The sequence below is a fragment of the Kogia breviceps genome, chromosome 3, assembly GCF_026419965.1.
Source record: "Kogia breviceps isolate mKogBre1 chromosome 3, mKogBre1 haplotype 1, whole genome shotgun sequence".
In the NCBI taxonomy this organism is placed as follows: domain Eukaryota; kingdom Metazoa; phylum Chordata; class Mammalia; order Artiodactyla; family Physeteridae; genus Kogia; species Kogia breviceps.
Window position 1 is genome coordinate 786,330 of NC_081312.1, and position 19,582 is coordinate 805,911.

Sequence of the window (19,582 nt, forward strand, 5' to 3'; positions counted from 1 at the left end):
CACCCCAATTCACCTTCCTGCCATTGGTTTTGTCACCCTTGTTCTAACATTTGTAAGGAAAAAAGGTCAATGATAAGTAAGTTAATTTGGAAAAAAAAGCCTGTAGAACCAAGTATGAAGATGCACTCAAAACCACAGCAATGATGGACTTCCCTGGCGGTCCAGTGGTTAAGACTCTGCACTTCCAATGCAGGGGGCCTGGGTCCGATCCCTGGTCTGGGAACTAAGATCCCACATGCCGCACAGCGAGGCCAAAAAAAAAAAAAAAAAAGTGAAACCAGAGCGATGAAACAGGCTGACGCTGGTGCAGCGGGTCTGCGGAGGATAACGAGGTGGAGAAGGAAGATCATAGACAGACCCACCCCCACCCCGGCGTCCGCAGGTCACTCAGCTCCATGCCCAGGCCGGGGGCCCAGGCTCCGCTTTGGAGAGAGACCCCAAGAGGCCCACAGAAAGGACCCCCAGGCACTGAAACCTGGGGGCCCCACCAGTTTGCAGTGCAGCCCCCTCCCGGTTGACAACACACCCACCCAGACACAGATGGGGTGCCCCCAGCCCCCAAATTAAAGGAAATAGAGAAAGTGAGTGTGGGCCAGAAAAACCCAACTGCACCCACACTTGGGGGGAAGACACGGAAGCGGGAGAGAGAACAGCCCCCATCAGGTTAAAAATACAACAGGAGAAATATGGAAAAGACAGATGGACTGAAAGATAAAACTGAGAAACTCTCCTGTAAAGACAAAGAGACAAAAATAAAGAGGAAAGTTAAGAAAATTAGGGGCTCATTCACGTAATCGAACATCCAACTAACCGGAGTTCTAGACAGAAGAGAGAAAATGGAAGGAAAAAATGATCAAAGAAACAACACGAAGATTTCCCAAACGGAAGGGCACCTGTTTCCAGACTGAAATGGTCACTGCCTACTTGGCCAAGGATTGAGAAACCCAGGATATTACAGAACCTGGGGACCCAAATGGCCGCAGAGGGAAAGGAGTTCCCCACAAACGGTCAGGGACTAGAAAGCCACGGCGGCTCAGCAGCCAGCCTGATGCTAGAAGCTTCGTCGTGGGAAAACGACACTCCTACTAGAATTACCCATCTGGTCAGGCATCCATCAGGGTGAGGGGCTGGTGACATTTCCACACACGTGAAGGTCCTCACTGATCAGCTTTCACGAGGCATTTCAAGGACGAGGAGGACGTGGACCAGTGAAATGAAGGGAACCCGGGGAAGGGGAAGGCACGGGGCCAGAGACCCAGGGATGGAACTCATCTGGGAGACGGGAGACCCCTGGGTCCTGGAGGAGGAAGCACCAGCCCAGGGCGAAAGGAGGAGGGCCCCGGGGAGCTGCCACCAAGACAGACCAATTGCAGGACAACCGGGGCATTGACATTGGCGGGGGCAACAGGTTCTCCAGAGAAACAGAACACATACGTGAGTACGTGTTATATATAGACGTGTAAAGTAGGACGGATATATATACCCATTGAATATGAGGAATTGGCTCACGCACAGTTATGGAGGCTGACAAGTCCTCAGGTCTGCAGCCGGCCAGCTGGAGACCCAGGGGAGCCGGAGGTGTGAGGTCCTGCCTGAGTCCGCTGTCCGAGCTGGAGACCGTCGGGCCAGGAGAGCGGATTCTGCATCACTCACTTCTGCTCTGTTGAGGCCTCCAGGACCGGACGAGGCCCACCCGCAAGGGGAGGGCACCTGCTTGGCTCAGACCACGCGTTCGGATGTTACTCTCAACCAGAGACACCCAGAAGGAAGTCCCACCAAACACCTGGGCACCCGTGGCCCAGCCAAGTCCACACATAAAATTAAACATCACAGAAGGAAAGGAGGAAAAGGCAGGGGTTAAATCCAAAAATCAGAATTACCTGTGGCAGGAAGGGTAACTTCCTGAATGCACTTCAGATGCTACGGGGTGCGCCCTCTCATCCAGGACGGTGACACCCGGCACTGACGCAGCTGGCGATCCTGAGGGGCACGCACTGGGAGAGAAGGAAGGGGACGTGCGGGTGTGGAACCCTCCAGGGCCGCGGGCCTGAGGCAGTGGATGCCTCTTCCATGTCCACTCCCTCCCGCCTCACCTCCTCTTCACAGTCCTAGCCTGGGGTTGGGTGCGTTCACCCTCCCTGGGGTGTGCTCAGGGAAGGCACTGTGCCCCCCACACCCTGGCCCAGATCTTAGAGGTGAATGGTCACTGGTCCTCACAGTGGGGGCTTCTGGGCAAGCGTTTCCTCCTAATTTGCAAAGAGACTCTCCTCGCCTTTCCTGATGCCACTGCGTCTGTAGGTGATGCCTGGGCCATGGCAGCCATGTTGAGATCATGAGGTTGAGTAGGGGCTGACCTGCTGTGCCATGGGGACGTGCTCTATGGAAGGCTTTGGGGCCTCCTCCTTCCAGACTTCTCGTCGGAGACTGCCGACCCCACGCTGTTGGAGCTATTCTGGTGGCTCTCCTGGTTGCCTGTGGCTGAGCTGCCCTGACCAGCTCATGCAGTCAGAGGAAAATGCCCACAACCAATAAATCAAGAAATGGCCGCATGAGCAGAGACACTTGGAGGGGAAACATCAAAAGAATGAGCCTGAAGGGTTGACAGTGGCCGCCTTTGGGGGGGTCAAACTGTGGAGAGGGGCGGGCTGGGGACGGGTAGCTTTGTGTACGAATCCTGCACTAATATTTAACGTTTTTCTTTTTCCTTTTGCTGTGTATGTGCATCACTTGGAAAAACAATTAACTTTAAAAAGAGCAAAACACTCAAACCAAATGAAACTAAAAATCCACCACAAACAAGAAACACTTAACCATCACTAAAACTCCCCAACTCATGTGAAAAGAAAAGGCTTCTTGGGGCTTCCCTGGCGGTCCAGTGGTTAGGGCTCGGTGCTCCCACTGCCGTGGCCCGGGTTCAATCCCTGGTTGGGGAACTAAGATGCTGCAAGTGGTGTGGCGCGACCATAAAAAAAAAAAAAGAAAAGGCCTCTCCAGGTGCCCAGAAAGATCAGGGGTTTTGCACGGCCCCTGCTTTCTGGTGCTACCCCTGGCACCCCCCTGAGGACATCGAAAGGTGAGACCTTTAGCCCCAGAAGGTGGCCTTACTGCGCCTGGGCCCTCAGCCCCTTTGCTTAGGATGGCAGACCCACTGATGCCCAGCCGGGATGCCCTTTGCTCCTGGCTGCAGAGATGCAGAGGGTAGGGCACCACCCCTGCAAACACACACTGGGGGCAGCTTGTCATCAGTAACCAGGTGGCGTGAATCCAGCCCCCTGCCAGCTGCCCCAGGCCCTCTCCTCCTCTGCCCACTCCCTGCTTTCGGGGTATCGCTATTCCTCTGGACCTGCTGTCTGCTACACCCCTGGAGCCCCGCCCGACCACTCACTCGGGCCCCGTCCTCAGGCTTCCTCTGTATCCACTCCTCCTGCCAGCCAGCAGGCTCCCACGCCCACGCCCCTGGCCGTGACCCCCCCCCGACTGCCCTCTGGCTCAGCCTGTGTCCAGGCTTGAGTTTTGCACCCGTTTTGGACGCCCAGCCTGACTCCCCTGCTGCCCGCTGCCTGCCGGCCCCTCCGGTCCTCACCACTCTCCATCCCTGGGGTCTGTCACATCGGGAGCTCCCTGACCAGTATCCTCACCTCTCTGGGCCCGCAGGCTCCCTGTCACCCCCTCTGGGCAAAGGCTGAGCCCTGGGGGAAGCCGATGTCCCCCTGTCCACTTGCCCAGGCTGCTGGGCGCCGTCCGAGGGCCTCCTCCAGCCCTGTGCCAGCAGGAAGCCCCACTCACCAAGTGACCGGGACTCCAGGCCCCCGAGCCCACGGGGACCACGTGCAGCCACCCTCTCTGCCCGCCCCACTCTTGGTAGATGACCTCATCCTTACCTCTTACAGAGGAAGGGGAGGCGGCGGCCAGCAGGAGTTTCCCCCAGTCCTGCCAGGGCCCAGCAGACTGAATCCCACCCGGGACCCCGCCCTGGCTCTCGTGTCTACACCGTACTCCCAGAACCCTCGAATGGGGAACCTTACACGGCAAGGACGCGGTTAAGTGAAGGACCCTGAGGTAGGGGGATCCAGGATCACAGGGGAGGCCGGTGTCACCACAGGGTCCTTGTGGGGGACGGCAGGGGGCTCAGAGTAGAGATGTGACAGCAGGAGGTAGAGCCCTAGAGAGAGCAGGACTGCTGGCCGCTGGCCGGGAAGGTGGAGGAGGGGCCGGAGCCAAGGCGTGCGGCCGCTTCCAGAAGCTGTTAGAGGCCAGGAAGGGGTTGGGTTCTCCCCTGGAGCCCCCGGAAGGCGGCCCTGCCCGCGCCTCGGCTTCAGCCCAGGGAGGCCCGCTAGGGCTTCCGCCTTCACAGCTCTAGGATAACCAGTCTGTGCCGTTTCAAGCCACCAAGCTCGCGGCGGCCTGTCCCGGCAGCCCTGGGGCCCCGACACTCAGGGTGAGGGTCTCCACACGCGCCAGCCCACGCTCACCTGGCTGCACCCGAGCCCACGGAGCGCGGCTCGGCAGGGTCTCCAAAGCCCCCGCATTCCCAAACCCAGAGGCGGGTGTTCAGAGGCTCCTCGTGGCTCGGGCCCTGGCCCCCGGGGCTGTCCCCCACCCAGACACCTCTACCTGCACCTGCCCCCACGGGGTCCAAGGCCACCCACCTGCACGCCCCTGCTCTGAACGATGGCCGAGGCCCCTCCCACTGACCTCTCGCTCCCCTGCCGGGCGGCCGCAACCACCTCCAGAGGCAGAGCCTGACCACCGTGCCTCGTGTCCCCAGGCCCGTGGCTAGGCTGCAGGGGCCTGGTCCCGACCTACGGCAGAGGGCCCCGGGAGTGCAGCCGACGGGGCTGGTGTCCACGACCGGCGTGGAATGCGCCGCAAGGGTCTCACTGATGTACTTTTCCTTCTTTAAAGAAAGTGAGCTGAAATTCACATCACATTAACCATCCTATGTCGCACATTTCGGCAGCGTTCAGCACATTCACAGTGCTGTGCGACCACGAGTCTCCCTAGTTCCACAACTTTCTCATCACCCGGAAAGGAAACTCTGTCCCCATTAAGCACTCACTCCCTGTTCTCCCCTCCCCCAGCTCCTGGCAACCCCTAATCTGCTTTCTGTCTCTATGGATTCACCTATTCTGGACGTTTCATATAACATGGGACCTTTTTTTTTTTTTTTTTTTTGCGGTACGCGGGCCTCTCACTGCTGTGGCCTCTCCCATTGCGGAGCACAGGCTCCGGACGCGCAGGCTCAGCGGCCATGGCTCACGGGCCCAGCCGCTCCACGGCATGTGGGATCTTCCCGGACTAGGGCACGAGCCTGTGTCCCCTGCATCGGCAGGCGGACTCTCAACCACTGCGCCACCAGGGAAGCCCTATTTCCTTCTTTTTTATGGCTGAGTAATATTCCACCGTATATAGGTACCAACCTTCTTTATTCTCTCTTCTGTCGATGGACGTCTAGGTGCTTCCACGTCTTGGCTATTTTAAATAGTGCTGCAATGAAACATTTCATTCCTCTTTATGGCTGAGGCACGTTCTCCTGTGTGGCTAGACCACACTGTTTATTTGGTCATCAGTTGACGGACACGGCTTGCGCTGACCTTTTGCTATTGTGAATACTGCCAATATCTGTTTGAGTCCGTTTTGAAGGCTTGGATAGACACCCGGGGGGCGAACTGCTGGGTCACCCAGTAACTCTATGTTTAACCGCCTGAGGAACTGGCAGGCTGCTTCCTGCAGGGGTGGCACCTTGCTGGCATTCTGAAGGCACACGTTTTGCAATCTACACTGCCAGTTGTCTCAGCCTGCATCGATGTCAAATGCGACCTCCCCCCAAATATGAGCAAAATGATGCTCTGTGGAGTTGCTGGGTCTTCCCTGCGTCTGAGCTGAGCTCCAGCCAGCGGGCGGAGGGGCTGCAAGCAAGGCTCCTCCTTGGCCTGGGCCGCTGCTGTGCAGGCTCTGTGGTTTGTTCTCATTTTCACACAAACACGGGAGGAAATGGCCTGTGTTTGAGGGAGGGAGCACACCTTGGGTCCCGCGTGTGTGGAGGAAGAGGCCCGCCTGGCTGTTGGGCAGGACCGGACCAACCTCTAGGATGGGCTCTCTGGCGGATGCTCACTCTGGCCTCCAGGACGCTATGTGGCCAGGCCAAGGCTGGCAAGTGCACTGCCCTACAGAGTGATGGGGGGTGATGGCTAGTCTCTTACGATGGCCCTTATAAACCATGTGTCCCAGGTCTCCTACCCTCGGGAAGTAACCCCCCCACCACCACCACGGAATCTAGGGTGGCCAGGACTTACTTTCTGGCCCATAGGACGCAGGGGAAATGATGCTGTCAGGCATCTCGGGCTGGGTCGTGAGAAGCTTGGACCCGTGACCGTGGACTGGGAGCTGCCATGGAATAACCCCACTACCGTGAGGCTGCCACGCTCCCAGGAAGCCCAAGCCGGCCACACTGAGAGGCCACGCTCAGGGAGACGGCCAGCCAGCCACCCAGCTAGGGCACCAGACATCCTGGACGTGCATCCCTTCAGAAGATCCCACCTCAGCTGCTACCTGACCACACTGCAGAGAAGCCCCAAGGGGGAGCTGCCCAGCTGAGCCAGGGCCATCCACAGACCAACACAGAGAGGAACAAAGGGGGGGCTTTAAGCCACGAACTTCGGGGGTGCTTTGTTACACAGCAATGGATAACGGGGACATGGGAGTCAATTTCAGGCCCACCTGGGCTGTCCGCCCTGGGGCCATAGTTCAGACCAGGTGCAGGTCAGGGCTCAGCTGCCCCAGCCCACCATATGTGCCTGTCCCTGGGGAGGCAGTGGCCGCATCTGAAGCAGGTCCTTGGGATCCACATCCAAGCAAGGAGGGGGCCCTTCCCCAGCAGGGAGGGGCTTCTTGGGGGAGGGAAGCGCACTTAGTTGCCTGCCGCGGTGGAAGAGGGGAAGCCCCAGAGACAGCGAGGGGCAGGTCCTCCCAGTGGGGCACGTGGGGCAGGGGGACAGTCGGGCCCAGGCCAGCTCCCCGCCAGCCCGCCGGAGTCTCGCGGGGAGGGCCTGGCTCTGCCTACACCCTGGTCGCTCTCCCGTCCCCACTCAGGCTCCTCTCACCTTGCCCTCTTTCCAGAGCCTTCTCTCCCTCCACCCAGGGGCCCCTAGAGGTGTAGACACTCTCTCTCCACCACGGCGTACGGAGGACCCCGTGCGCGGCCCCGAATCCACCTCTGCCTTCCTCCTCTCGGGGCTCGGCGGCGAGGCAGCCGTGACCGCCAGCTTCTGTCTTCAGGACCTAGTCGCTCCTTCCCTGGAGGCCCGCCCCCGCCCCGGAAGACCCAGTCCCGGGGTATGGTCAGCCCCAGAGGGGGAGGCGTCCGCTCGGCTCATCCCCCCCTTCCCCCAGAGCTGCGCTGCGTCTCTCTCCCCCCAACCGGGACGGCCAAGTCACCCCCACCCCGACTCCAGCACCGGCGGTCACCTCCTCAGACCCTCCCTTCCAGTTGCGCCCGCCCCGCCCTGCCGCGCACTCGGCTGACCCCCCTCTCCCGTCGCGGGGCTCAGCTGGCGAGCCCCACGCCCTGCTCACACCCTGCGCGGCTCCGGGAGTGCCCCGCGGTCACGAGCCCCCCACCTGCACGGGGACCGGGTACCTGCGCGCCGGGCCCGCCCCCCCTGCTCGGCGCCGCCCCGCCCCGCCCCACGCGCACCGGGCATGCCCAGAGCTCGGTCACACGCCCGCCCGCTCGAGTCCTGAGCGGATCCTGCCCGCGTCCGCCCCGGGCCCGCGCTACCCCGCACGCCGCCATGGAGCGCATCGAGGGGGCGGCCGTAGGCCGCTGCGCAGCCTCGCCCTACCTGCTGCCGCTCACTCTGCACTACCGCCAGGTGAGCCCGCCTTCCGCGCCTTGCGAGCCTTCCGCGCCTTCCGCGGCCCGACGCCGGCCCCGGACCCCGCCCACGCGCCCGTGGCCCCGCCCATGGCCTCGCGCCCCCGCCCCGCGGGCCTCGCCTCTCCGCCGAGCTCTCTGCCTGTGCGTCCGGGTTCGCAGAGCGGTTGAGCGTCCGGCTCTGGGCAGGGACACCTCGGGGGACCACTCATTTCTCCAAGGAGGCTTTGCTGGGCCCCGGCCCTTTTTTGCGGTGGGACGTATTGGGCGCCCCGGGGATCAAGGAAAGCTTCCTGGTGGTGGTGGTCTCCGTTCTGGGCAGAGGAGGCCGGCGATGGAGCTGGTGAGCGCTGGAGAGCCTCTCCAGGTGGGCTGCCTGCCGGGGCGTCACCTCCTCCTGCCGGCCCGGGGAGGGAGTGCAGGACCACACCGCCTCCCGTGGCGCTGTGCAAGTTATAGGCTCACAGGAAACACTTGTTTGTCCAGTTCGGGCCCCCACCTTTTGCTCGCCGCTCCACCGAGTTCCCCCACGCTATCCAGGTGAGGACTGCACTCCTCCGAGTCTGGTGCAGCCCCTCCCTGCCCCCTCAGTTAGGACCGGTGGTGCAGGTCTTTGGTGCCCCTCTGCCGGGCTGTCCCTGGCCTGCAGCATCCTGTCCCCTCCCTCCTCCCCAGGCCCCTTACTCTCACTAACCTGTGAAGCCCTCTTGATGCCCAGCCTGAGAGAGGCTGCACTCCCCTCCCCCTCCCCTGTCGCCGCTGTCCCGTTGGCTCTAGGGGACAGGGAATTCGTATCCCCAGGATGGACCCAAGTTGGCAGCACCGGCCTGGGGCAAAGGCCCGGGTTGGTTGAGGAGCAGAGTGCAGGGACACGGAGGTTGCTGCCCTTTCCCTGGTGTTGGCCTGGGGCAGGGGTGCCTAACTGTGGCTGCACAGCCTCCAGGAGCTGGGGCTCTGGGGCTAGCAGGTGGGCACAGCGTGGTCCAGGCACGTAGCCGCTGTGGCCTATGGCTGTGGCACGCTCCCCCACTTCCTGTGGAGCGTGGATGGGTGCTGGTAACCAAAGCTGAACCCACGCGGGTGGTAGGCTGCGATGGACACAGGCTGGGGCCCGGGGCGGTGTTTCCCAGGGGCCACGGGACACTGGGCTGGGTGGTGAACGTCACTGAGGGGCATCTGCAGCCTTTGGTCAGTAGCCACCCATGGCCAGGGGAGATCGGGTGGCTGGACGGACAGAGCAACCTGAGGCAGGGCACCCGCATGGCTCTGAGGGGGGAGGGGGCTGTGTTTAAACCCCAGTCCCGATCCTCCCTCCCAGGGCCCTGGAGGATGAGGCAGGCCTGGGTCCTGACCCTCTGGGAGGGGCTGGCTGGGCCTCAGTAGGCCCCTCTGGACCTTCCCCTGCACCCTGCCTTGGCTGGACCTGAGGGTCTGACAGATGTTTTGATCTCGATCCAAGAGGGTACCTGAAACCAGCACGAGGTGACACTTAGCCTGAGGGAGGCAGGGGACACAGCTGGCACATGGCAGACTGGGGGGGGCAGGCCTTCCCCGGAGCTCGTCCTGGGGGGTGGCTGGCCCTGGGGTGGCCAGATTGCAGGCAGGCCCAGGCTTGCCTCTTGGGGGTGGTGCCTCACAACGGCCTCCCGGGCCCGACCTGCACAGGACAGGACATAGGCTCTCCCTCCCGCTTGGAAACCGAGGCTGCTGCCCGTCCAGAATACCTCTGCCCTCAGGCCCAGCTCAGACCAATTTTCCCAGCTCCCCTCAGGCCAGCATGTGGGCCTCTGCCTGTCAGGGCCCACTGCTGGGAATGCCCTTTCTTCTCTGTGGGGCCCGGTGCAGTGTCACCTCCTCCGTGAAGTCCTCACACAGGCTGTTCCTTAGCATCCTCCCTCTTTTGCAGCCCCGGTTGCACTTCCGGTGTCTCTGGTGCTCAGATCCATGTCTGTTTCGTTGCTCGGACGGGGCCCCAAGTGTGGGGCCAGCAGCACGCCAGGGCGCAGGGCTGACCCGGTGGCTGAGCAGCAGTGAGCTAAGCGAGCCGGTGGTGGGCGTCCACAGGGCTGGGTTCCAGGGCCCCAGGGCCAGCCCCATCCTCGGAGACCCCTTGGGGAGGGGTCAGGGCCAGGCGGAACGGCCCGGAAGGCGGGAGCCTGCCTCACTTAGTGGTGTCCAGCTGGCAGGGTTCTGGCCCCTCGTGCCCCCTGCCGGCTGGAACCCCGTTAGCATAGGCTCTGGCCGCCCCCGGTGGTGCTGGTCCAGGCCCTGGCCGCCCGCACTGCCTTTTGTTCACTGATCGCTGCTCAGAGCCCTGGGAGCTGCCGGGACAGGGTGTCCAGGGTCAGGGAGCCGGAGGGTGGAAGGAAGTGACAGCAGCAGGACCACAGGACACAGGAGAGACAGCCCAAGACAGAGACCGGGCCGGGGAGAGGGCCATCCACCGTCCAGTCATCATCACTGAATCATCACATCCTGTGGGCTGAGCTCCTGCCCGCGCGGGCACACCCTTCCCCAGCTGCTCCCGGGGCTGCTGCGCTCTCAGGAGGCCCGCCTGCCCCTCCTGCCCTCCCGTCGCCCTTTGTCCAGTGGCCCAAGGGAGCTTCGGCAATGAAAACCTGATCTCTGCTCTAGCCGCTGGGGACCCCTCCTGGCCCTCGCCCTGACTGTGAGGACCTGTCATGCCTGCCTCTCCCCCACACCCCCATGGTCCTCGCTGCAGCTTCTCACACTTGGCTTGTGCTGGGTGGTGGCTCACGCTGTGCCGGGACGCCTTCCCACCCCTTGGCCCGGTTTTCTGCCTCGTCCCTTGAGAGCATCAGGCTGTCCCGGACTTCCCTGCCCGCGGTGCCGCAGCTCCTTGCTCCTGGTGGGCCCGGGCCATGACTGGCCTGGTACGGTGGGTCTGTGTGGCCTTCTCACTCCCTGGAGCACCTCCACCCGCGCTGCCAGCCCTTCAGCCCTCCCTGACCGCCGCCCTGCCTCTTGCAGAATGGTACCCAGAAGTCGTGGGACTTCGTGAAGACCCATGACAGGTGAGGGCCCAGCCTGGCTGGCCGCCGGGGAAGCCCCAGGCTGATGTCTGCAGGGACACCGGGCCCAGGGGCACAGAGCCCCACCCGCCTCTGCGTGTCTGAAGTCCCCACGTTCCCCGTCGTCTTACTGAGGGGTCAGCCCGAGGCCTGGAGCCCGAGCTGGGTCCCGGCTCAGGCCACCTGGACCGTGATGGTGGGCAGGCCCTCTTGGACCCGAGAGAGGCTGCCCAGGCGCCCTCGCCCCCGAGCGTCGGGAGTACGGGCTGGACGGCAGCGTGGCGTCAGGAGTGTGGCTGGCGGCAGCCGGCCAGCAGGGGCCACGTGTCCCGTTAGTCACCCGTCCTCGGTTGCTGCCACCCCCGGCCTGCCCAGCTGCCCAGCACGTCCTTCCCACCCCGCCGGCCCCCGGCCTGCCAGCTGCAATACAGGAGACCTGGGTCCTACCTCGCCTGACTGTGTGGCCCTGGCCTGGGCCTCAGTCTGTCCACCTGAGCAAAGGGACACCACCTTCCTGGGCTGTGGAGGGGAGGAGGTGGGCTGGGCCCCCAGGGGGGTGAGGTGAGGGGGCTGCTTCTGTGCTGAGCTGGGTCCCTCCCCCTGCAGTGTGACCGTTCTCATGTTCAACTCTTCTCAAAGGAGCCTGGTGTTGGTGAAGCAGTTCCGGCCGGGTGAGGCGGCGCAAGTGGGGTACGGGGAGAGGGGAGGCCTGCAGGCTCACGTTCAGGCCCCTGGGGTCCTGGGGTCAGAGTGCAGACGTGGGGAGAGGGCTCTAGAGGAAACTGAGGCCCGGCAAGGGGGTCTGGCCAGAGCGGGTCACGTGGAGCTGGCCACCACAGGGCGGTGACCGCGGTCTGCCTTCCCCCAACCAGCTGTGTACGCTGGCGAGGTGGAGCGCCTCTCCCCGGGGTCCCTGGCCGCCGTGGACCAGGACAGGCCCCGGGAGCTGCAGCCGGCACTGCCTGGCTCGGCAGGGGTGACATACGAGCTGTGCGCCGGCCTCGTGGACCAGCCCGGGCTCTCGCTGGAGGAGGTGGCCTGCAAGGAGGCGTGGGAGGAGTGCGGCTACCGCCTGGCGCCCTCTGGCCTGCGCCGGGTCGCCACGTACAAGTGAGTGGGGCTGGGCCCGTGGGCCTGCGGGGCTGGGGAAGGACCGTCTGCTGCCAGCGCAGCCCGGGGGACGGGACGTGCTGCCTGGGGGGCAGTGAGCGCCCTGCTCCCAGGGGTGCACAAGCAGGGCGGTGGCTCCTTGTTTGTCGACCTTCCCACGCTGGGGGAGGTCGGACGGAACGCACCTCAGGGCGAGATCGGGGCTGGAAGCCGGGGCCCTCAGGGCTAGCCCTGCAGCGTGCTTGGCCCCGCGCCCTTGCCCTCCACCCCGGCGGGGCCGACCCCCGGCTCCGGGTGGCAGCTGCTGCTGACAGATGCCTCTACTTCCTGTGGGATTAAGCACCGGGCGCTGGGGGTGGGGGTGAGTCACAGGTCTGCTCTGACAGCGGCTCAGGGGCGAGGGAAAGGCCCAGTCCTGGGCCGGGGTTGGGGGGCGAAGTGCGGCCGGCCCCCGCCAGAGCCCAGGTGCCCGCTGGCCCCTCGTTCCCCCCGTCCCAGGACAGGATGTCGGGGTGGAGCCCACCCTTGGCCTGAGGATGCCGTGATGGGTCCCTGACCTTGGTGAAGTCCGGGAGCAGGAGGAGGGTCTCACGGTGTCGCCCTGATGCTGAGCCCCTGGCGGCCTTCTCCAGAGGTGGAGGGGCCCTCCTCGGTCCGGCAAGGGGCCACTCAGTGTTGGGCCTGGGCCCCCCTCGGCGACACCCAGGGCCTCGTCCAGGCGCCCCCAGCCTGGGGTGGGGGTGGAGCTGACTTTCAGTCCCAGGAACTTAGACGTGGGATTTCTACACCAAAGAGCCAGACATCTTGGCGTGAGGGGCCTCAGTTATCTGCAGGCATCCTCCGCGTGGCTGGCCACCACTTGGCCTCTGAGCCTTTGGGCTGGCGGTCCGGGGGGTCCGGAGAATCCAAGGGGCCTGACCTCGGGTAGCGGTTGAGCCAGCGGGCAGGCCAGGAGGAAGGCAGGTGGAGGTGCCCTGGAGGGTCGGGGTCCCGCGAGCGGGGGCGTCTGGGGGAGTCCTGGCAGAGGGGCTGCGTGGCGAAGGCTCAGGGGCAAGGGGACAAGCGGCCCTGGCCTCTGGGCCATGGCCTGATCCTGAGGGTGCTGGGGTGCCAAGGAGGGCTCTGGACAGCCAGTGGCCTGCTCAGACCACACTTCAGAGGGGAGGGTGGCTGGCTGTGCGGAGGCAGGGCCCGGCGGGGCTGGCGTGGGGGCCAGGGCAGCTCTCCCCGGGAGCCCGACGGCGGGCTGCTTGAGCAGGGGCTTGTGCTGCCCTGTGGTAGGGCCCGTGGCTTTCTTCTGTGGCCCCGGGGGTGAGCCAGGCCACTCATCGGCCCGTCCCAGGCGACAAGGCCCAGCACTCGCCTGAGATCCCCCAGCTGAGGACGTGATCGAGTGAGCAGGGAGAGGCAGTGCCCGGCCTGGCCAGGCACGTTCTTCTCGGCGCCGGTGTCCGTCACGTGCCGGCGGAAACTGGGACTGGAAACCCCACAGACCGCTGCTTCCATCAAAGGCGCAGGCTGTAGCTGCCGGCGGAAATGGGCTGTCAGGAAGGGTCCGAGGGAGATAAGGGGCCGGAGGGCCGAGGAAGCAGCTGGGTGAGGTCAGTCTGGGTGGGGCCCCCCGCCTGGGGGTGGGAGGGAAGCTCCTCCAGCTCTGCTCCTTGCCCCATGTGCGGGGCGCACCTCCGGGGCGCTTCCACCCTGCAGGCCCCGGCTGCCCTCGGCTAACCTGCCGGGGTGGCCTGGGGTCTCCCTTATCCCCTGGACGTCTCCCCGGACACCCTCTGGCTCCCCTCTCCCCCTGCAAACCATGCTCAGCCCTTCCCCTCCTGTCTGTCCCCCTCCCCGTCCTCATGGCCAGCAGTCACCTTGGCTGCCCACCCCTGACCTCCACCGGCACCAGTCTGGGCCCCTACCCTCTGCCTGGGTGCCTGTCCCCGTCCTGGTGGCCAGAAGCCCCCTCCTGGCCACCACCGAGGGAGGGAGGGGACTCCTTGACACTCCTCTCCAGCCTGTGAACCCTGGTCCCGGCCCTGGGGACCTCGTCCCACCCCGCCGTGAGCCCCAGCCCCCCCCCCAGCTCAGAAGAGGCGTCCTGCAGGTGCCCACACGGGAGTGCTCGCGGACCCAGGCTGCGCCGGCCAGAGCCCCGGGTGCGAACCGGGGCCCACTGTGTGGGGAGAGGCCTGGCTGAGGCCCAGCGTGGGCGGAGTGTTGGTGCCACAGAACCGCCTGCCAGACTCAACAGCTTTCAGCGACCCCCACTGACAACCTCACGCTTGCTGTGGGTCAGCAGTCTGCTTGCTGGGGACCTGGGCCACTGCTCAGGGTCCCGCAGCCTGACCGCCAAGCTGCGGTCAGGCGTCGGCCAGGCTGAGGTCTAATCTGGGGCTGAGGTTTGGCTTCCCAGCGCCTCGTGGCCGTGACTGAGGGCTCTGTCTCCCGCTGGCTGTCGGCCAGGGGCCCACGGTCGGCTCCTAGCCCACAAGCCCTAGCGCATGGCCCTCTTACAGCATGGTGGCATACCTCGTCTTCAAGTGTCTCTCTGACTCTTTCCATCTCTGACCCCTAAACCGGCAAGGAAGAGCTCGCCTGATTATGTCAGGCCCACCCGGGATAATCTCCCTTTTTGATGAACTTAAAGTCACCTGATTAGGGCCCTTAATTACATCTGCAGAATTCCGCTTTCATCACCTGACCTAACCTCATCACATGGGAGCCTAATCATGGTGGGAGGTTACATCCAACATCCTCCTAGGTTTCCCCCACCCTTGAAGGGAGGGGATTACATGGAGTGTGTACACCACAGGGGGGAATCTGGGGGGCCAGGGGGCATCCTGGAGAGCTGCCTACCAGGGGCTGGAAGGAGTGGACAAGAGAGGGCTGTGGAAGGGGCAGGCGTGGCCAGCGGGGCCTGTGTGGATGCCTCAGCACATGCTGTCTCCACCCGTAGGTCTGGCGTGGGACTGACCAGCTCCAGCCAGACCATGTTCTACGCAGAGGTGACAGATGCCCAGCGGGGTGGCCCAGGCGGGGGCCTGGCCGAGGAGGGTGAGCTCATCGAGGTCGTGCACCTGCCCCTGGGTGGCGCCCGGGCCTTCGCAGATGACCCCGATGTTCCCAAGACCCTCGGCGTCATCTTTGGTATCTCGTGGTTCCTCAGCCACGTGGCCCCTGGCCTGCGTCCCCAGTGAAACTCCAGGGGGTCTGGACGAGCCCAGTTCTGGACACCTGCCCCGCAAGCCCAATAAAGGCTGCTGTAGCTCTAGCCTGTGTCTCCTGACTCCGAGCTGTGGCCGGGGGGGGCTGGGGGGGGGCAGGGGAGGGTGCGGTCCCCGTGAAAGCCCCTCAGCTCCACTGGAGCAGAAGCGTCGGCTGCAGGCTGTGCAGGGGGCAGCTGGGAGTTGGCGGCTGGCAGAGGCCTAGGCCAGGCCCTGGCTAGTGCCCCAGGTTGCGTTGGGGGCAGGGAGGACGGTGCCGTGCAGTGCCACTTCTGGGGGCAGGAGGGGCTGGGGATGGGCTCAGCCATGTCAAGCGCTCAGGGCCCACTGGGTACTGGGCAATGGATAGATCTGTGGCCTCGGGAGCGGTGGCTGAGCCAGCCACGTCAGGAGAGGATGCGGACAGACCCACAAGGCACGTGCTCCCTGCTTCTGGGGCCAGTGAGGGGTCCCCTCCCTGACTGGGGCTCTCAGTAGCCCTGTGTCCCCTGTGTTGGTGATGAGGTCTCACCCCTCCTGCCAACCTGTGCGTGGTGTAGCCTGAGAGCCCCACAGGACCCCTGCCTCGCACGCTGGCACGCACTTGGGGCCGCAGGAGGGCTGGATGTCGGCTCGGCCAGGCACCGAGTAAGACCTCTGTACATAACGGGTGGGCTGGAGCCCACCGTGAAGCATGTGTGCTGTACCATGGTCACGGGCATCTGTGGGCGTGGCTGGGCCATCAGTTGGGGATGAGGGCCCAGCCTGAGGGCCAGGCAGGCTTCTTGGAGGGTGGTGACCTGGCCCGGCGTTTTCCCATAGGCCCCCAAATCCTCTGGTCAGCCCCTTGGGCAGTGCCCTAGGGGATGGGATGGGGGCAGCCTGGGTCATGGTCCCCTGACCCTGGAGCGGGCAAGGTGTCCAGGGGCTGCTGCCCGACAGGCAGGTGGGGACTGGGGAGCTGGGGTGACCGGGAGCTTGGCCGTGAACCTGACTTCGTGCCCTGTGCCCAGTGTTCCCTGGGACTGGACCCTGGATGCCAAGGCAGGACTTGCTGCCCTGGCTTCTGCTGAGACCCTGCCGTCAGGTGGGGGCACCTTCCCTGGGCTGAAGGCCCCCGGCCCTCCTGTGCCCCCCCGCCTCGCCCCAGGCCCACCCCCGGCGGGCACTTCCCTTCCCGCTGGCCTTCGGAGTGTGTGTGGCTCAGTGCCAACAGCCCCCGAGCCTGGCACCCCAGGCTGTCTTGGGACAGCTGCGCCCAAGGGGCCCACTCAAGCAGCATCACCTGTATGCAAATGCCGGCTGTGACCCAGGTGGGGCCACCCAGGTGGGGCCTCCTGGGAGCCCAGCCAGGCAGTGACACGCTGCTGGGGCAGGGCACTCAAGGCGTGGGTGCGCGTCCAGGGGGCCGGCAGGGTCGTGCTGCACTGGGGTCTTGAGCGGCCCAGCTCCGCCCCGTCCAGAGGAGGCCCAGTGGGCCGCCCCGGGCCCCAGAACACCTGGAGAATTCCCAGGGCGGCACGGCCCACCCTGCCTGCGTCTCGCGGACCGCCTGATGCCCACCTCCTGAGCTCTGCTGGCCTTCTGGGCTGGGCTGCAGGCGCTGCCCACCATCTCAGAGGGGCCCCTCGTGGGCACTGGCTGGGGCTGGGGGCTCTCTGTGCCCTGGGGAGCATGCCGGGCTCCAGCCTGGCGGGGCGGGGGCTGGGGGCAGGGCCCCAGACTTGGGTGCAGTCCAGCCCCGCACTCTGCTTGGCAGCCCGATGGGGCGGGTCAGCAGGCACCACCGCCGGACCTAATGGAGCTGGCATCGATTTCCCGGCACAGGGCTGGGGGGGCTGTAACCGGAAACTCCCCTCCCTGGCCGCTATATTTAGCACCGCAGAACACGGGCGGAAGCGCAGCTCACTCCTGAGCCCAGCCGGCTCTGTCCAAACGCCCAGCAGCTCGAACCCCGGCCTGGTCCTGAAGCCCCCCGGCCAGGCGGAGCAGCCTCCACCTCCTGTGTGCCTTGTCCGGCACAAATTGAGACCCATCCCAGAACTTGCCTGCCTGGTGTGAGGAGCTTGGAGAGGGAGCCCTTGGGTTAGGGGGTGGGTGGGGTGGGGAGACTGAGGGGTGTTGTGGCCCAGTGGGCCCCAGAACAATGCTGGGGGTCTTCCTGGAAGAGGCGGGGCACCCTGGCCCAGCAAGGGAAGAGGCCGGAGCCTGGCTGCCTCTGGATCGCCAGCCCTCTGGCCCGGGGGTACAGAAGTCCCTGTAGGAGGGGACCCCAGGAGGGAGGATCCCCTCTGCCAGCAGCCGCAATGCCTGCCCCTTCCCTCAAGCGGCCAGCTTCCCGTCTTGAACCTCTCCTGGGTCCCTTAGGTCTGGGCTGTGGCTTCTAGGGGGCAGGAGGCTGAAGGGCACCATGAGTGTGAGGGGGCCCCGGGCCAGGAGGCGGGGAGCCCGTCCCGTTCCCAAAGGGCCTGGCTGGAGGCAGATGGGGCCGGACCACTGTCTCCCCGGGGTTGCAGGGCGGGCGGGGGCTCCCTGTATCCCTGCGGCAGGGTTGGCCAGTGGGAAGGGCTCCAGGGCGGCCGCGTCCCCTGGCAGGTGGAGCTGGAACCTTGAGATGGGTGAGCGTCGCTCACTGGTGCCTTCATGCCGAAGACAGCCCTGAACAGGGCAAGAGCCTCAGCTGAAACGCGGCAGCTTCTGGAACCGGCCGCACGGCAAGCCCAGCGTCAGCCACACCACCCACCATGTGAGCTAGTCCAGGCCATCATCTCCTCCCACAGCTGGCCAGGAGCAGGAAGCTTCGGATAAGGGAGGGGCACACGGCGGGGCGGGGGGGCTGTTCTCCAGATTCCGCCTCTTAACTTGCACTGGAAGTCCCCCCTCCTCCGCCTCTCCACGGCCAGGCCCTGGCCCGGCCACCGGCCCCTCTCGTCTGCACTATGGCAGTGGCCGCCTATGGCCTCCCTGTCTGACCTCGTCCTGTGCTGCCCCTCCCCCCAAGCCAGGGATCTTTGTGACAATGTAAATCACAAACGTGCAGCCCAACCCAGCTCAGCTGCTTTCTGTGACTTCCCGTCAGTCTCAGCAGGAAGACTCTAGCCAGGCAGGCCCAGCACTGCCGGCAATCACCACCACCTCCAGCCTCTGCCCCTCACCTGCCCTGCCCTGGCCATGTGTTCTCCTCAGCCCCAGGGCCTTTGCATGTGCTCTTCCCAGCCCCTCACCTGGCCGACCCTGACCTGCCCTCTGGGTCTTAGCAGGCTTCTTCCCCATGTGCTGCTGCATGGCTCACCCTTACAGTTTGCTGTTCTACATTGTCTATGTTCTCTGCCCACCCCCACCCCCAGCCCCCACTGGGAACTGCCTGAGGGTGGGCAAGGGCTGTGTCTGCCTTGCTCACCGCTTGACTGAGTGCAGGAGAGCCGTGGGTGTAGGACAGTGGGCATGCGCAGGCTTGGAGCCTTGGACCCCTGGACAGAGCCTCCAATACTCAGCACTGTCTCTGGGCCAGAGCAAAGAGGAGGAAGCCTCTCCCCCGGGGAACCCCCTGTCCCCACGGCAGTAACTGCTGCCCACCCTCAGGAAGAAAGCAACTGAAAGCCTCTGAACACAGCTCACATTCCCTTATTTGGTGGGGGTCACTGTGCATGGCAGTGCCTGGCTTGTGTCCTGCCCCCTCCCAGCCTACAGAGGGGCTCAGGTAGGGATGGGCGCTTGGAGTGAGCAAAGCCAGGCCCGTCTCTCTAGGCCCCTGAGTCCTGGACCCGCAGGCGGGGCGGTGAAACCAGGGCATCAGGCCCCTTAGGCTGCTGCTGCACCTACATACCCAAGTGTGAGAGAGGGCGGTGCCTGCGCTCCTGACTTCCTTCTGCCACTGCCTTTGCCCATGAACCTGGCCTCCTTCGAAGCTCTCTTCCTCCAGGAAGGCTTCCAGCCCCCCTGCCCCAAATTGTAGCAGTGACTAGCTCCAGGCAGGGGCTGCACTCCCAGCATCCAACCCACGGCCGGAGGAGCCAGGGGAATGAAAAAAGCCCGGTTACTCTGGAGGTTGAGCGGGAAGGCCCCTTTGGACCGAAATGATATCCCTAACGGCAAAGGCGAGCTCCAGCCTTGAAAGGGACGCTGACTGGCGGAGAGGCTGGGATGTTTGGAGACAAGGAGCCTCGGAGGAGGCGAGGCGAGGTTACTCCAGTAGGGGGCAACGACAGAGGGTGGGATATGGGGGCCTAGCGACCGGGACAGCAGCAAGAGCCTCTTTGGGCGGCCCTCACCTTGTCCTTTTGGGGGTGCACCACCGTCCTTTATTTGCACTCCCCCCCGTCCAAGCCCCGACACCCGTCCTGGGCGTTCCTCGAAAGTATGGC

The 19,582-nt window shown here is 64.5% G+C and overlaps 1 protein-coding gene and 1 long non-coding RNA gene across 6 annotated transcripts; one reads left to right on the forward strand and one right to left on the reverse strand.

Moving 5' to 3' along the window:
- Positions 1-280: 280 nt before the first annotated feature.
- LOC131753500 (uncharacterized) lies at positions 281-7,928 on the reverse strand. Its single transcript, XR_010839358.1, has 5 exons — positions 7,845-7,928; positions 6,297-6,387; positions 6,024-6,167; positions 5,421-5,487; positions 281-1,994 (listed from the first exon to the last, which is right to left on the reverse strand). It is a non-coding gene; the product is annotated as an uncharacterized lncRNA (long non-coding RNA).
- Positions 7,713-15,286, forward strand: NUDT14 (nudix hydrolase 14). Of its 5 annotated transcripts, XM_067027620.1 has the most exons (6): positions 7,845-7,874; positions 9,783-10,770; positions 10,868-10,911; positions 11,515-11,579; positions 11,781-12,018; positions 14,972-15,286. In XM_067027620.1, exons 2-6 carry the CDS (start codon positions 10,759-10,761, stop codon positions 15,210-15,212), a joined length of 600 nt encoding a protein of 199 aa, XP_066883721.1. In that variant the 5' UTR covers positions 7,845-7,874; positions 9,783-10,758; the 3' UTR covers positions 15,213-15,286. The 5 variants fall into 5 exon arrangements, with proteins under 5 accessions (XP_058914848.1, XP_066883719.1, XP_066883721.1 ...); XM_059058865.2 differs by lacking the exon at positions 9,783-10,770 and having other exon boundaries at positions 7,713-7,874; XM_067027618.1 differs by lacking the exon at positions 9,783-10,770 and having other exon boundaries at positions 7,713-7,874; positions 11,548-11,579.
- Positions 15,287-19,582: the final 4,296 nt, after the last annotated feature.

What these genes read in the sequence shown, in the direction of transcription:
- NUDT14 (XM_059058865.2), top strand. Translation starts at nt 7,794, where the DNA reads ATGGAGCGCATCGAGGGGGCGGCCGTAGGCCGCTGCGCAGCCTCGCCC. An exon ending in TCACTCTGCACTACCGCCAG is followed by an intron (nt 7,875 to 10,867) that starts GTGAGCCCGCCT and finishes TGCCTCTTGCAG; the next exon opens with AATGGTACCCAGAAGTCGTG. An exon ending in TTCGTGAAGACCCATGACAG is followed by an intron (nt 10,912 to 11,514) that starts GTGAGGGCCCAG and finishes CTCCCCCTGCAG; the next exon opens with TGTGACCGTTCTCATGTTCA.